The sequence below is a fragment of the Ornithodoros turicata genome, chromosome 9 (assembly GCF_037126465.1).
Source record: "Ornithodoros turicata isolate Travis chromosome 9, ASM3712646v1, whole genome shotgun sequence".
NCBI lineage: Eukaryota > Metazoa > Arthropoda > Arachnida > Ixodida > Argasidae > Ornithodoros > Ornithodoros turicata.
The window spans coordinates 2,320,394-2,334,296 of record NC_088209.1 but is presented as its reverse complement, the minus strand read 5'-3'; the positions used below and the strand labels follow the sequence as shown (position 1 = coordinate 2,334,296).

The window sequence follows — 13,903 nt, the reverse complement described above, 5'->3', positions numbered from 1 at the left end:
ATCATATTTTTGTATCACAGCCAATGAAGCTATCCGGTGCCTCGCAGATGTCGGTGTTCAAGCGGACGACCCCATCTCAATGTGTTCCACTACTTGGCAACAGATGGTGTCCATCACAAAAGTGAAATCTGAAAAGGACCTCTTGGCATTAACAGGACTGTCAATCTTTAGGCTATTTTATAATTTAGCAGATGTGCTCACAGATATCCGGCTCAAAGAGTCTAGCAGAAGCTTCTGCCTGAGTAATGAGGATGCCACTCTGCTAACCTTCATGAGGTTGTATCAGGATACGTCATTTTCTGTGCTTGGAGTTCTTTTTGATGTGCATCGCACAACAACAGCCAATATATGCAAGGAATGTATTGAAATTCTAGCAGTAATACTTAGAACAGCTGTTTTCTGGCCCAGTAGTGATGCAGTTAGAAGCTGCATGACCAAGTACTTTGCAAAGTACCCTAACACTCGTGTTGTGCTAGATTGTACTGAAATGAAAATTGAACGGCCTTCTGACTTGCAATCACGAATTTTAACCTATAGCCACTATAAACAAACGTACACTGCAAAGGTTCTTGTCTGCGAAACCCCAGGGGGGCTGATCAGCTATGTACGCCAACCACATGGAGGGAGGACTTCAGACACCCATATCGTCAAAGGGAGCAACGTCCTTGACATGTGCGAACAAGGCAAGGATGCTGTCATGGTTGACAAAGGGTTTCTAATTGAATCACTTTGCAATGAAAAAGGATGCATTGAAATGATAAGGCCACCTTTTTTGAAGGGGCAGGGTCAGCTTACACAACAGGAGGGAAGAAAAAATCAGTCAATCGCACAGGCCAGGGTACATGTTGAAAGGCTACCACTTAAACTTTTCCCATATATTGATTCTATAATCACCATTACCACAGGGATAGCAAACTTATCAAAGCCACTGTTTAGTGCAGACAAATTTATGGATCAGAGCATCATAAAAAAAGCACCTAAGGCACATACTATGAGTTTCCAAGTTGTACAAGCCTAGAATAATCACAGCAAAACTGAAAATATCATATTTTTAAGGGACGGGCACATCCAGGTATCAGACGGCATAGAAAATCCCAAGCAAAATAGTGTTGTAGTGTGACTGACATGTCTAATGGAGCACATGACAATTGCAAATGCTGAATGTTGATGGTATGTTGGAATTCTCCTCCGAAAAACCACGCTCACTAAACAAATTGAGGGCATGACTTTCAGAAAAGTATTGCTACAGGTGTGTGGGTGCCTCATGGAGTTACAAGGAGTCTTTTCTTCTCTCAATGCTGTACTCTCACACTGCTCGGCACTTCGGGTCATGAAACTCACGATCGCAATCATTTGGTAAGAAATGAGCTCAGCCACATGAAGGTTGACATTGCATAGAGCTGAGCTTAATCATGCCACATATTAGTGCACTCACCAGGTTCATCACCCCTGTGACCAGAGATCGACAAACTAACATGATCTGGTTGCATGTGTGATGCTATCCTATGAGTGCGCTAATATGCCGTATGATTTAGCTCAGCAATATGCCATGCCGACCTTCACGTGGCTTTGTAGCCTGTGGCTGAGCTCACGCATTATCATGATTGTGACTGAGTTTCATGTCACATTGCTGGAAATTATGATGTGACAGAAGCAACGCTGATCTTTAAAATTAGTTCATTTAATATCTGAGCATATTTCTAATGAAAAAGTTAGCCAGGTTGTAAGCCGAGAGTGAACATAGTGGTATCAATTTCATAACTGGATTGCCTAGTGTGACCGTCCTTTTAATACGTCTGAACATGTTCGTGAAAGCAGCTCTGGAAACATAATAACAACTACATACAAGACACTCAAAGCAGCATTGAAAGTTGGTTTTAAAAAAAAGTGTGACATTCAGTAACCTGAGCAGAGCATTTAAGCTATGTAGAAGTTTCCTTCCCATGGCCTCCCTAAGTCTATCGTTTCTGTAGAGTGATTTCGGGTCTACTAATGGTTGCTGTGAAGTGTTGATTTGTAAACTTGCAGTATCTGAATATTTAATGATGAATATAATAATGATTTGGTGATGTCAAGACACTGGCAACAACTGGTTTTAAGTGTGCGCTCGTTTCTAGAGATTTATGCTGTATAGTTCATATGACTAGTAGAGTTACGCAGTGTAGCATAATAAATTGCAGATTCTCATTGACTTGATGTAGTCTCATTGCGTGTTGCACTTGCTTACTGTTGTGCTGGGTATTGCACTGTGCTATTAAATAACTCAAACAAGGTTACGACTGACACTCCGCTTCCTTATCAGAAATAAGTGGTGTCTCGCATTCCGGGCAGGACATAAGTTTTAAAGAAATATGTGCTCCTCTCTAAAAATATGTGGAAAAAGTCTGGGTGAAAGTCCACAGTAACAACTAGCATCCGCTGTGCACTCTCAAAAAAAAAAGATGTGCCTCCTTAAGCTGGGACACACCCATCTGTAGTTGTGTCTGTCCATAGTAACGGCTTGTCTTTTTGAGGTGGTGCTCGTTACCCTCCTTCTTCAATTCGCTTTTCATGAAATTTTCAATGTTTTGAGGACACTTTACTTCTAGTACAAGATTTCCACAACATTCACACTGTGCAATGGCATCAGGGGTTGCACCGATGAATGGTAGGTCAGGTTTGATTAATAACCCATACTCCTGAAGCTTGAATTTTTGGTGGTCTTGTCGAAGGATTGCATAAGCAGCCTTGGCTTCCCCCTCCATTCTCAGTCCCTCCTTTATTGCTCGAGTATGTTTTTCGTTAGAATGCATTACAGCCCTTAGCAGGGGGCGCACATCATGAGGTCCCATCTGTGTTTGCAATGTCTCTACCCTGGTGTGCACACGGTAGGAAACAGAGGCAGTGATCATACCCATTCTGTACATTTTCCATTCACTGCATTTGCTCTGGCCCCTGGTGACTGACTCAATGCGATGGATGTCTTCAAATGAGTAGAATTCGACCAGAGCATTGTACAGCTGCTCGTTGGTCTTCTCTGGGTCGAGCTGTAGCAGTCGCTGGAGAGCACCCAACAGATTTTGTGGAGAGCTCCCAGCGTGGCTCTCCTCTGCAACCTTGTCAGGAGTGGATGTTGTCGTACCTTGAAATACAACAGTATACAGTCCTATACATTATAAGCATTCATAAACGTGAACTCTGACAGACAAACCAGTTCAATTCTGAATATCTGATGCATGGTTTGATGACATGGCACACTTGCAGCTTCAGGACAGTGTTAAAGCTCACACAGTCCATGTGAGACTTTCAGTATGCTGATAAAATTGTGGGAGGATGCAATCCTATGGCTAACCTCTACTAAAATCAACACTGCCTTTGGCATTGGGAAGGCTCTGATCTGCTGCCTGCACTGCCTCATGCTCTGTAGCTTGGAGGTGACTACTGCTGTGTAGCAAAGCTGCCGAGAAATTGGGAAGTCCTTCTAATATCTGTGCGAGTGGGATTGCTTCGATATGTGTGATGCACCGCTTTTTTGCCTGTAATATGGTAGCATTCAGGGAGTTGTCATTCTTTCTTTTTTTTTTTGCCAATCAGGACACACTCATTCATCCACAAAAATAAAAATATGGTACATTATAACTGTAGGTACCTGCTTTGTACATGGAAGGTTGACAAAACGCGTTGGGCAGTATACTTCTCCTTCACTGCTTTCGCCTGTTCTTTACCCCACCTGCAGCACAATAAAAGATCATGATGAAAATTGACTCCATCGGACAAGAAAATAATACCAACAATAATAAAACATAGACAAAATCTTGATCATAGTAAAGCGTTTATTCACAGCCAGCACATTTTAACCTGAGAAAGTTTGAAATAGAGGGGGAAACAGAGGGATTGCTAATGCAATCCCTTCTATTCCTAATCTCCATCAAGTCCAAGAAGAGCCGTTTGGCCCTTTTCTATCCTTTCTTAGCACAGATGTCGACTTAAGGTCAGCCTTGCAATTGTTACATTCGTCGAAATGTGTCGACAGTTCAAGATTTGTGGCGGTTACTTTTACGCTTCGGTTGTGTTCCGTCAGTCTTATTATGTTTAAGCAGCAATCAGTTTGGCCCACATAACAAAACCCACATGCAAAAGGGAATGTGGAAGTTACCATGTTGCAGGACTCTAACACACGGGTTTGGCACAGGACTCACACTTGTGGTTTGTCTGTTTGAGATAAGCGATGAACGTGGCTATTTGAGCGCACATGTAGTAGAACTGCCACCATGTGTTTGCAGAGAAAGTTCCTGGAATGCGTTGACAGCTGAATGAATGCATGCATTAGACTTTTGTATTACTGTTTTAAACATAAGTACAATGTTGATCTTACCCGGCACGACATGTACACAAGGCATCGTTAACACCGCCGGTCTTCGCAACATCCAGGGTTAAACGGCGAGGGTCGCTAAAAGGTGCAGTCGTTTGCAACACAAATGCAGACAGCGTCCACATTGCGCTAGTTTCGTCGGCCACGCTGCATTCCACTACATGGCCAGCGTTGTAAACTTGTTTGCCTTCCTGTAAGGATCGTGCTGAATCCTCTGGACTCTTGCCGACAAATTGGTAAATAGCAGACAGCGAAATTGGTACTGTAAAGATGCGCATGTTAGAGTTGCGGTTCATGTCCGCACGCCGAGGCTTTCGTGATGTATAACGACGACAGAGTGTCGTATGACACACTTTCCTGCCGTGCCGGTACCCCATAACATGCCTTACCTTCCACTTCGTCTTCCATTCGTATGCGAACAAAGTTGAAGAGGCGTCTCACGAGCAACTGCAGCTACCTGTAACTGCTACTAAACAAGCTGCGAGCGCAAAACGAAACTGAGTGATCCTTCATACTACGTCACACGTGTAGTTACCCCATCCACACCCAGGTGGCGACTCCGAAATTTCTCGTCGCTAATAGGTCTTCAACCGACTTTGACGAAGGCCACGGCGGAAGTTACAGGTGAAGTGTCGGGAAAATGCTCAGACAGGCAAATTCAGCGAGTCCGCTAACTTGTGTTTGTGTGTGAATGCGACGCCGGTATACTGGATTGCGGCATATTCTTGGATAGGCCGTTTGAAGGAGTTCGGTGAAATGACCAGTACAACCAAGGGCGGATCTAGGATTTTCCGGAGGAGGGGGAGGGGGGTGCGCTATGGACAAGTGCCACGTGCATGCTGATATTGGTCCATCGAACCCGATGTTCAGCTCTGGAATTGATGGGCGTGCGGATCCCTAACCCCCCCCCCCTTAGATCCGCGCCTCAGAGCCGTTTATGAGGAGAGCTTGGCCATTCTGGGACCTTTTGCCGCCTCGAGATGGGGGGCGCCGTGACGTTAGAGCCACCGTCCCTCCGCCCACTTGGCCGGGATGAAAGGCGAGCCGCGGCAGCACGGGGGCATTTCAACGCTGTGCCTCTGCTCCAAAATGGCGGAATGGGAGATTTCCAGGCGATGGCTCGGATCCAAACTGGTGCCACTGGCCTTGGCGCCGCCCATCGTGTGACGTCAAATGGCGCGCTTTGAGACAGGCTCCTCCCAATGCCGCGCCTGAGTACAACACGCCAGGCAACACAGGCAACGTTAATTGGCTGAATACGCTCTGTAAGACATGCCAGCGTTACGCGCCTAATGTCGACTAATGCCAAAATTGGAGGAGCCCTGCGTACGCGATGCACGCTGTTTTCCTTTTCATGCACACTAATATTAAACATCAGACACATTCAAATAGCGGAACAAAACGCAACAACTAACGCCACGCAGAATCATCAACCAGATCATGACTGATAACCGGCAGAAAGTGATGTAATACGGGGCAAGGTGTACCTCCATGCACACAGTTAGGCGACAGTATTAAACGTCTGATCACTGACATGCATCATACGTTTGTCTGCTTACCTTTCATTCAGGCGTTCGTCCATGGCTCGAAGATCTTCGAAATCCACGAAACGAAATCACCCCCTGCTCACATACGTAGACGCGAGCTACACAACGGTCAGACGGGTCGGCGCCTCGGAGAAACGAACGCGGGCGAATCCACCGGTTAAATGAGCCTCAGCCAATCATGATCGAGAAAGGTCACGTGGGGGGACCAGAGCCAATGGAAAGTAAATAGCCGGAATTTGGCGGGAAATGCCAGCGGCGACACTATTTTCGCGGCGGCGAAACCGGCTTACTGTGCCTCCTGTGGTGTCATGCCATTCACAGGAAGGGCGTCAACACGAACAAGTCGAACAAGCTCACGTGATTCCGATACTTCGACACGTGGCCTTAAAGTCGTACCGCGGTGCGAACTGGGATGACATAGGTGCCCTGGTAGCTGTTCAACAACATTTGCAGGCACCCTCATAACTTGGTTTCCACTAGTTTGCGTGAATCTTCGTCACGGGATTATTGCAAGTAAAAAGAAAAAAAGAGAAATCAGACGAACCTTCATTAGTAGGGTATCTTTGTCGTCGTAGATGACCTGGTATGTCTTCCTGCTGTTATAGGCCACCATGTACTTTTCCTGAGTAGACATAACCGGTGTGCCGAGATCAGTGGAGCATGCCTGCAATATAAAAGAACGTCCCAAAGAACGCGACATGAGGTTTTTGTTGCGTAGAACGCGGGATGAGCAGCAAAGAACCCGGGCAAAAAAACAAACATCGTGTTCATTTTCTGAACCTGCGCTTCACGACTCAGCAGGCGAAAAGAAACTTGGCTTCGTTTGGTTTTGGTTCGTTTGGTCTTAGGTTGGTTCGAACTCTCAAATACCGTGTGAAAATGTTTTTTTTTTTGCTCGTAGTTCGTGTCTAGGCTGAACCGACGCCTGCACAATATACTGCGCTGCAGGAAGACAACCGGATTTCAGCAATGCATAGTAGCCAGTTTTAGTGAATCGCTTTTAGTCAAAAGGATCGCGAGATGCTTTTGCGGATGTCCAATGAGAAGAGGGACTGACTCAGAACAGAATCGTGCGATTGGATGCGATTGGACAGGGCGCCCGTTCGTGAACAGTTTGAGGGAAGATTTAAAAAAAAAATCACTGGCGATCTAGCGGCAAATGAGAGAAGTACGTTAATATTAACCGGCTTTGCGGTCCATGCTTGACTTCCAGGCATCCACTTCCCGTTTAAACCCAACTTCCGGTTGTCCACATCTCGTGTACTCCTGACTTACGGTATGCATTCCCGTGCCAACTCCACTTCTGGTCTAACCTGACTTCCGGATGCCCACCTCCAGTCAATGCTTGATTTCTCGATTGACACTTTCAAATACTATGTGTAAGTCCATTTGATTAATCCTTAATTAGCCTCGATTACTTTCAATTACCCTTTAGTTACCCTAGGTAACCGCATGTTACATCAGGTGATCTTAAAATCCTCAACTACGTTGACTACATGAAATATTGCAACAAACTCAGCATGGTGTGAACAAGAACAGAAGACGGAACAAATGGAACTTGCGGTCGGAATAAATAGCACTTTCGGTTAAAACCATTGGGATACATCCAGTCTGTGGGTTGATAAGGTTTATTCGGGACGTATTACTGATGGACTGCGCGATCGCAACACAGATGCTCCTCCCTCTAGACAGACCAAGTCTGAATCAGGGTGTCAAGCGGGAGCGGAAGAGACTATGGCACTAGACCAGTGCACACGACGTTGCAGTGCTCGCCTTTCATGGTCGGGGAGAGTGGAGGCTCGGGTAGGAGGCGCAGGGGGAAGTAATGATTCCGATGGTTGCACTGCAGAAGCAGGATCATCAGCATTGCAGGCCAGCTTCAGCCTGTCAATGGAAATGACATCACGACGACCAGAACCGTGAAAGGGCCATCATAGCGCGGATCAAGTGGCTTACGGGTGGCATCACGACGGACGTATAGACGTGCATGCAGGTTGTCAGGTCCTGGATGACGAAGACTTTGACATCAGCAGCAGCACGGTCGCAGCTCGCTCGTTGTCGCCCGAAGCGTCTGAGTGCACTGCTGGGGTTCTGGAACATGCTCGCTGGAGGCAGGAGAGGTAGCGTGCAGGGACTGTCCTGGCAATCGGAGTGTGGTGCCATAAACCAGCTCCGCAGAGGAGCACTGCAGGTCAGTTTTCAGGGAAGAACGTATGCCAATGAGAACCACAGGAAGAACTTCCGTCCAACGAGTGGTGTCTTGGGTGCGAAGAGAAGTCTTCAGCTGCCGATGGAACTGTTCAACGAACCCGTTGAGTGAAGGATGGTAAGCTGTCGTGCGGATCCGTGTCGTGCCAAGGAGATTCATTAGGTAGATTCGAACTGACCTCTGAACGTTGTAATGTTGGACGGTACGCCGAAACGTGTAATCCATCCGGCGACGAGAGCTTTGGCAAAGGTAGACAGGTTGATGTCTTCTATCGGGATCGCTTCTGGCCAGCGTGTAAATCTGTCCACGCAGGTTAGGAGGTAGGTGGACCAGTTGGATGGTGGTAAGAGACCCACGAGGTCAACGTGAACATGGGTAAAACGACGGGACGGGAGCGGAATGTGGGACACAGGGGTGATGGCATGCCCCTATGCAGTGTGCATGTAGGCGCGGTAGCCACGTGGCGATGATGTCCAATATTCGGGTCACCATATATTAGAACGCATCCAGCCCGTAGGTTGATAAGGTTCATTCTGGTGGTAATATTGATGGACAGCGCAATATGCAAATGTGTGTCAGCCGCACGACAACTGTCGTCGTCGTCGTCTACAAAATAAATGGAACATGTGGTTGCGGAGCCCGATTATGGAGAAGTTCCATCGTCGGGTGGGGCTGAGAAGTGTTGATCTAAGCGTTATGAAGTCAGTACTCGAAGCACGGTTGACGAATCACAAACTGGGTTGGGTCCATGGAAGCACAGAACACACATGATATGCCACGGCCGTGCTGTATTCCGTGCGCGTTTATCGCCGGCTGGCTTTATTCCACGGGCATTGCTGGTTCTACGTCAAAACCGCGAGTCAAAAATCGCGGCTCGTCAATATCGCGCTACGTGAATATCGCGACATGTCAAAATCGCGACACGCGGCAGTGTACGGTCATCTCGGACATTTAGATTTTTTTTTTCTAGTGCATCCTGGGCTATCAATGGGATTTAGTCCCCTCTCTGTTCTCCGTCATGCAGCCTGTGAGACGTAAAAGGCTCTCCTGGCCAAACCTTGGTCAGTCTCGACGAGTGCATACTCTACATGAACTCGCCCACTCTCCAACGTGTGATATACGTAAAAGGCTTTCAGGGCGCAACCTTGGTCAGTCTTTCAGTCTTTATTTTAACCCCTGGCCTATTTTCACTGGGACACCCTGCATATGGCTTAGTCGCGATTTTGACGTGTCGCGATATTGGCCTTTCGCGATATTGGCCTGTCGTGATACTGACTTGTCGCAGTTTTGACGGTCGCGATGTTTGACTCGCAAATTTGACGGTACACCGGCATTGCTAGGCCGCCCAAGGCCAACTCAAGCAGGTGAGATATAGCGCGACAGGAAATGAAACGCACCTGTAGCATTGGTTGCCCCGAGGCTCGTGACAATGTCTATCTTCAGGACTAGTGATCAACTCATTGATGATTAACCGTAACTAAGGCAGGGTTATCTCATATGAAATAAGGTTAAAATTTGGGCGGGTTGGTATGACATCTTTTAAAATGGATAAAATACCCCAGTGCGAAGGTAAAACAATGGGACGAGACAAACACAGACAAAGGGACGACGCACAGCACTGACTGCAACCAAAAGAATTTATTTCCATCACCCTTTCCTTTTTATACCAATACCTTCTCTCCTCACTAACTACAGCATCACGTGAGAATACATTCTACGCAAGAAAACATTCTATCTTATCAGACAAGGTTACTGATGGTACACTTATGCACGAATTCCCCAATTTCTTTATCGTTAAAGCTTCCAAGTATAGTAACGCCCCTTGTTTCTTGTTTTTATACAAAACTTTTGTGCTTTTTAAGTCGGGTTCACATCCATTACACTGTGCGAGGTGCCCACCTAATGTCGTTTCCATTCTTTTACTATTTTTGTTATGTTCTCTTAGTCTTGTGTTTAAGCACCGTGTTGTCTGTCCAACATATTTCTTCCCACATTTTAATGGAATACTATACACTACCCCTATAGCACATTTAACGTACGTTGTTTGATGTTCAACTTTACACCCGGTGTTCCGCTCCTTATTTACACTATTTAGTAGGGAATTAAGACCCCATCCCTTTCTAAACACGACATCTATCCCAAACTTCTTCGATAATTTCTTTAACCTATGCGATGCCTTATGCACATACTCAATGACAGCGAACTTATTCTTCTCCCTAGCCCTTTCTTGTTTTGATCCATTTATTAAACGTGTTAGTACACGACTCAATATGTCAGTGATAATTGCTTCCGGATAACCAGCCCTCTCAAGTCTATGTATTTGCGCAACACAACTCGCAAACATTCTGTGCTCACAGGATCTCTCTAGCGCGTTTTTTACAACATTTTGAGCTGTAGCATTTTTTGCAGTTTTTGAACAACATGAATCAAAGGGCATCAAAGGTTTCTCTGTTCTTTGCTTATATTCCCAACAAAATTTTTCCTGACAACATGTGATTTCAATATCCAAAAACTGTATGCAGTTATCATTGGCCTCTTCCACTGTAAATTCGAGACCCCTACTTTTGCTGGTAAACATATCCTTCACTCTGTTACATTCTAAGCCCTTATCCAGAATGATCAAATAATCATCCACATACCTAAACACAGCATGAACAGGCCACTTATTCACATCTAATTCCGTTTGAATATTCTTGTCAATGTTACTCATCACCAAGGAGCTCAAAATCGGAGCTATTCTTGACCCCATACATATGCCTTCCTTCTGTCTATAAACTTTCCCTTCCACTTCAATCAAAGTTGACATAAGATATATTCTCACCAACTCAAGAAACTGTTGAACTGAACATTTTACATTGTTCTGAAACCTTATAACCCCAAAACGTTCAATACAGCTTTCTATACATTCGAACATGACTTCAGTTGGAAGATTGTAATAAAGGTCCTTAACATCTAATGATATTATTGATTTACCCTTTGCGTTCATATCCTTAAGCTGCTTTATAACATCCGAAGAATTCTTTATCTCAAAGGGGTCATCAATATTCAACATAGCCAGGTGTTCCTGCAGGAAAGAACTAACAACACTCTGCCAAGTTTTTCTCTCAGATACTATTGTTCTAAACGGGTATCCATCTTTATGGAGCTTTATGGTATAAAAAACTTCAAGGTATTGGCTTTGAGCATTTTTTACTAAATTCGAGAATTTTTCCCATTGACACTCTTCAAACCATTTCTTAGCTTTTGATTTTAAATTCCTACTTGGTCTACCCTTTACGGTACAGAAGTTTTTTTCCAATGCTTCCCGCTATTTTTCTTTAAATTCTTCAGAATCCACGACGACGAATCTGCTAGTCTTGTCGGCTACCAATAAGTGCAGTTCACTGGTTTTTAGTTCGCTTATCACTTTCGGCAACCTCCGATTGAAAGGTGATTTCTTTACACATCCTCGAAGAGCATCCACGGCATGATCCATGAGCGTGATCTTCTGCGCATCCGGAACTTTCTTACTGACTTGGTACGCCATGTCAATCAGGTCTGTTGCAGCTGTGGATATCGGCATACAAAACTTCGGTCCTCTATCCAGGACCCTTCTGGATCCCTCTGATACCTTTCGTCGCTGTAATTCAACAACACCTGTGCTGTCCCTATTCATTTCCTTGGTTTTTCCGGTCCTTGTCGGTATAATACACTTCCACTTTCTTTCCAACTCCTCCATTTTGAGTTTCCAAAAGTAATTGAATTCATGAGAATGTTGATATCCTTGTCCCCAAATTTTTCTTAACTTACTTAAGTAATAACCACACCATTTTGACGTTGCGCACCATCAACCATTCAAAGTGCGGGACTCCTATGCATTGATTTTGTTGTACTATCGGGAAGAAAGGTCAATTCTAAACATATTTACACTTCTCAATTCCAAGGTAGCCAGATCAAAAGGTTCCAAAAGCCCACAATGCCCATTTCATGTGCCCACTATGTTTTCAGCGCTGTATTGCTCCGCGAGGTCACAGCGATGTTCCCACAACCGGTTCTCCCCGCACGCCGATGCTTGCGTCAACGTGGCCCGTCATTGGCCACGAGTCCGAAATCTCCCCCATCTCTAGTGACTGGAATGCAGCTTTGCTACACGGTCCTCCGACAGCGGCAGTCCGTGACAGCCGGCATACGGATGTCTCTGTGGGTCGTCTTTTGAATGTACACTGTGACTGGTTCACGGACATGTCTTTGGATGTCGTCCGACAAATTATGTCTGTTGTTGGCCCAGTGTGACACCGCCTTTACAGTCCATGCCCCTTACATGCCTCTTCAATCCCAGAGATACCTACACTCTTAAAACTGAACCTCACCGCGTAGCACGCTCCTAGCCGGCCATCACCTCGAATGATATCGTTGTCTGACATGATTTGTTGGAAACGAGGGGAGTACGCCTTTGTGACACTTATGCTGTTCATAATTGTAACAGAAAAGGCGTACGCCTCCCGTTTGGTTGGCTAGGAGCATGCTATGCGGTGAAGTTCATTTTTAAGAGTGTAGAATTGGTTGCCGTTGTTTTTTTACTTTATAGAGCACCTTGGAGGAAATACGTTCAACAGAGATGAAGCCCTCCAGAAATATGTTGTGCTTTTTCAACCAGGGCAACCCACTTCATTCTACGCCAAATGCCACAGCGATAGCAGTGGCGCCTAGCGGCGGACTAGATAACACTTTCGAAAACTAACGTCGTTGGTGCTACCCGAACCTCCCGTTGTATTTGCAGAAGTGAAAGTCGCTGTCAACCGTGAACAACTCTTGTATGTTGCGTTGTGCTATTCTTATGTTTCAACGCCAGGTATCAGCGTCCGTAACGTGCACGTGTGAGGCGACGTGTACCATTCCACGCTACTGCAAAAATGGCGTTTAGCACGCCTCCTGGTGAGGAAATTCCACAGTCATAATCACAAAATAGAGTTTCTGTTGTTTGCACCTGTATGTGCGGCAGAACAGCTATTGTGCGAGTATTGTAATGTATTGAATTGTATTGCGAGTATTGTGTAGTAAGTTCAAATGCCATACAGCGCCATTTCTGGTCCGCTGTTTGGAACGGTGAACGCTTTGCTGCTCTATCTTTGACGCGCCGTGGGTCACAACGTATGCTACATCATCTCGAACGATGGAAAATCTATTCCTCTATTAGTTCTTCAAATTTCACAGCTCTAACTTTCAATAACCTAATAATTACTGGAACAAATTGTTTACCCAAAGGGACTGCAGATTTGAAGGCTGACCCAGTTGCGTCGTACTGACAGACGACTACGGACGCATGTCCGCATCACTATATTGGCATCTTCATCAGTTCCTTGCCAGGACACAATTCACCAGTCTGCACCAAGAATTTTTCTACAGCCACCGTTACTTGCCAGCAGGACCAAGTTGCATCATTTTTGTCACATGCTCATCATAAACCATTCGACGATTTCTCTACTCACCCCGGTGTAATCAGCTACTGTCATGCTCGTTGCTTTCTTGCTTGAGCCGGTCGTGGTCTAGCCAGAAGGCCAGTCAGAGGGAAGGCGAAACATCTGAACTGCCAGACCGAGGGTCAGCATGTAAACAGGTTCCCTGCTCAGGTCAAAGCTCGTGGACTGCAAATCTGAGATTACTGCCTTCTGCAATGGAATATTCCAGTTTGTTTGAGAACCCGTTCTCAGCGTGCCAAGAAAAGAATGTTTTACATTCCACAATTTAATGCTGATATAACGCAGGAACCCGCGTACACAGAAGAGCTCCTTTTTCCATGATAGAGAACACAAGGAT

At 45.6% G+C, this 13,903-nt stretch overlaps 1 protein-coding gene across 1 annotated transcript; it reads left to right on the top strand.

Moving 5' to 3' along the window:
* The first annotated feature begins 242 nt into the window (after positions 1 to 242).
* On the top strand, positions 243 to 1,018 carry LOC135369123 (uncharacterized). Its single transcript, XM_064602787.1, has one exon. The coding sequence runs from the start codon at positions 272 to 274 to the stop codon at positions 1,016 to 1,018; it is 747 nt and encodes a 248-aa protein (XP_064458857.1). The 5' UTR covers positions 243 to 271.
* Positions 1,019 to 13,903: the final 12,885 nt, after the last annotated feature.

Coding starts and splice junctions, on each gene's coding strand:
- LOC135369123 (XM_064602787.1), top strand. CDS start 272: ATGAGGTTGTATCAGGATACGTCATTTTCTGTGCTTGGAGTTCTTTTT.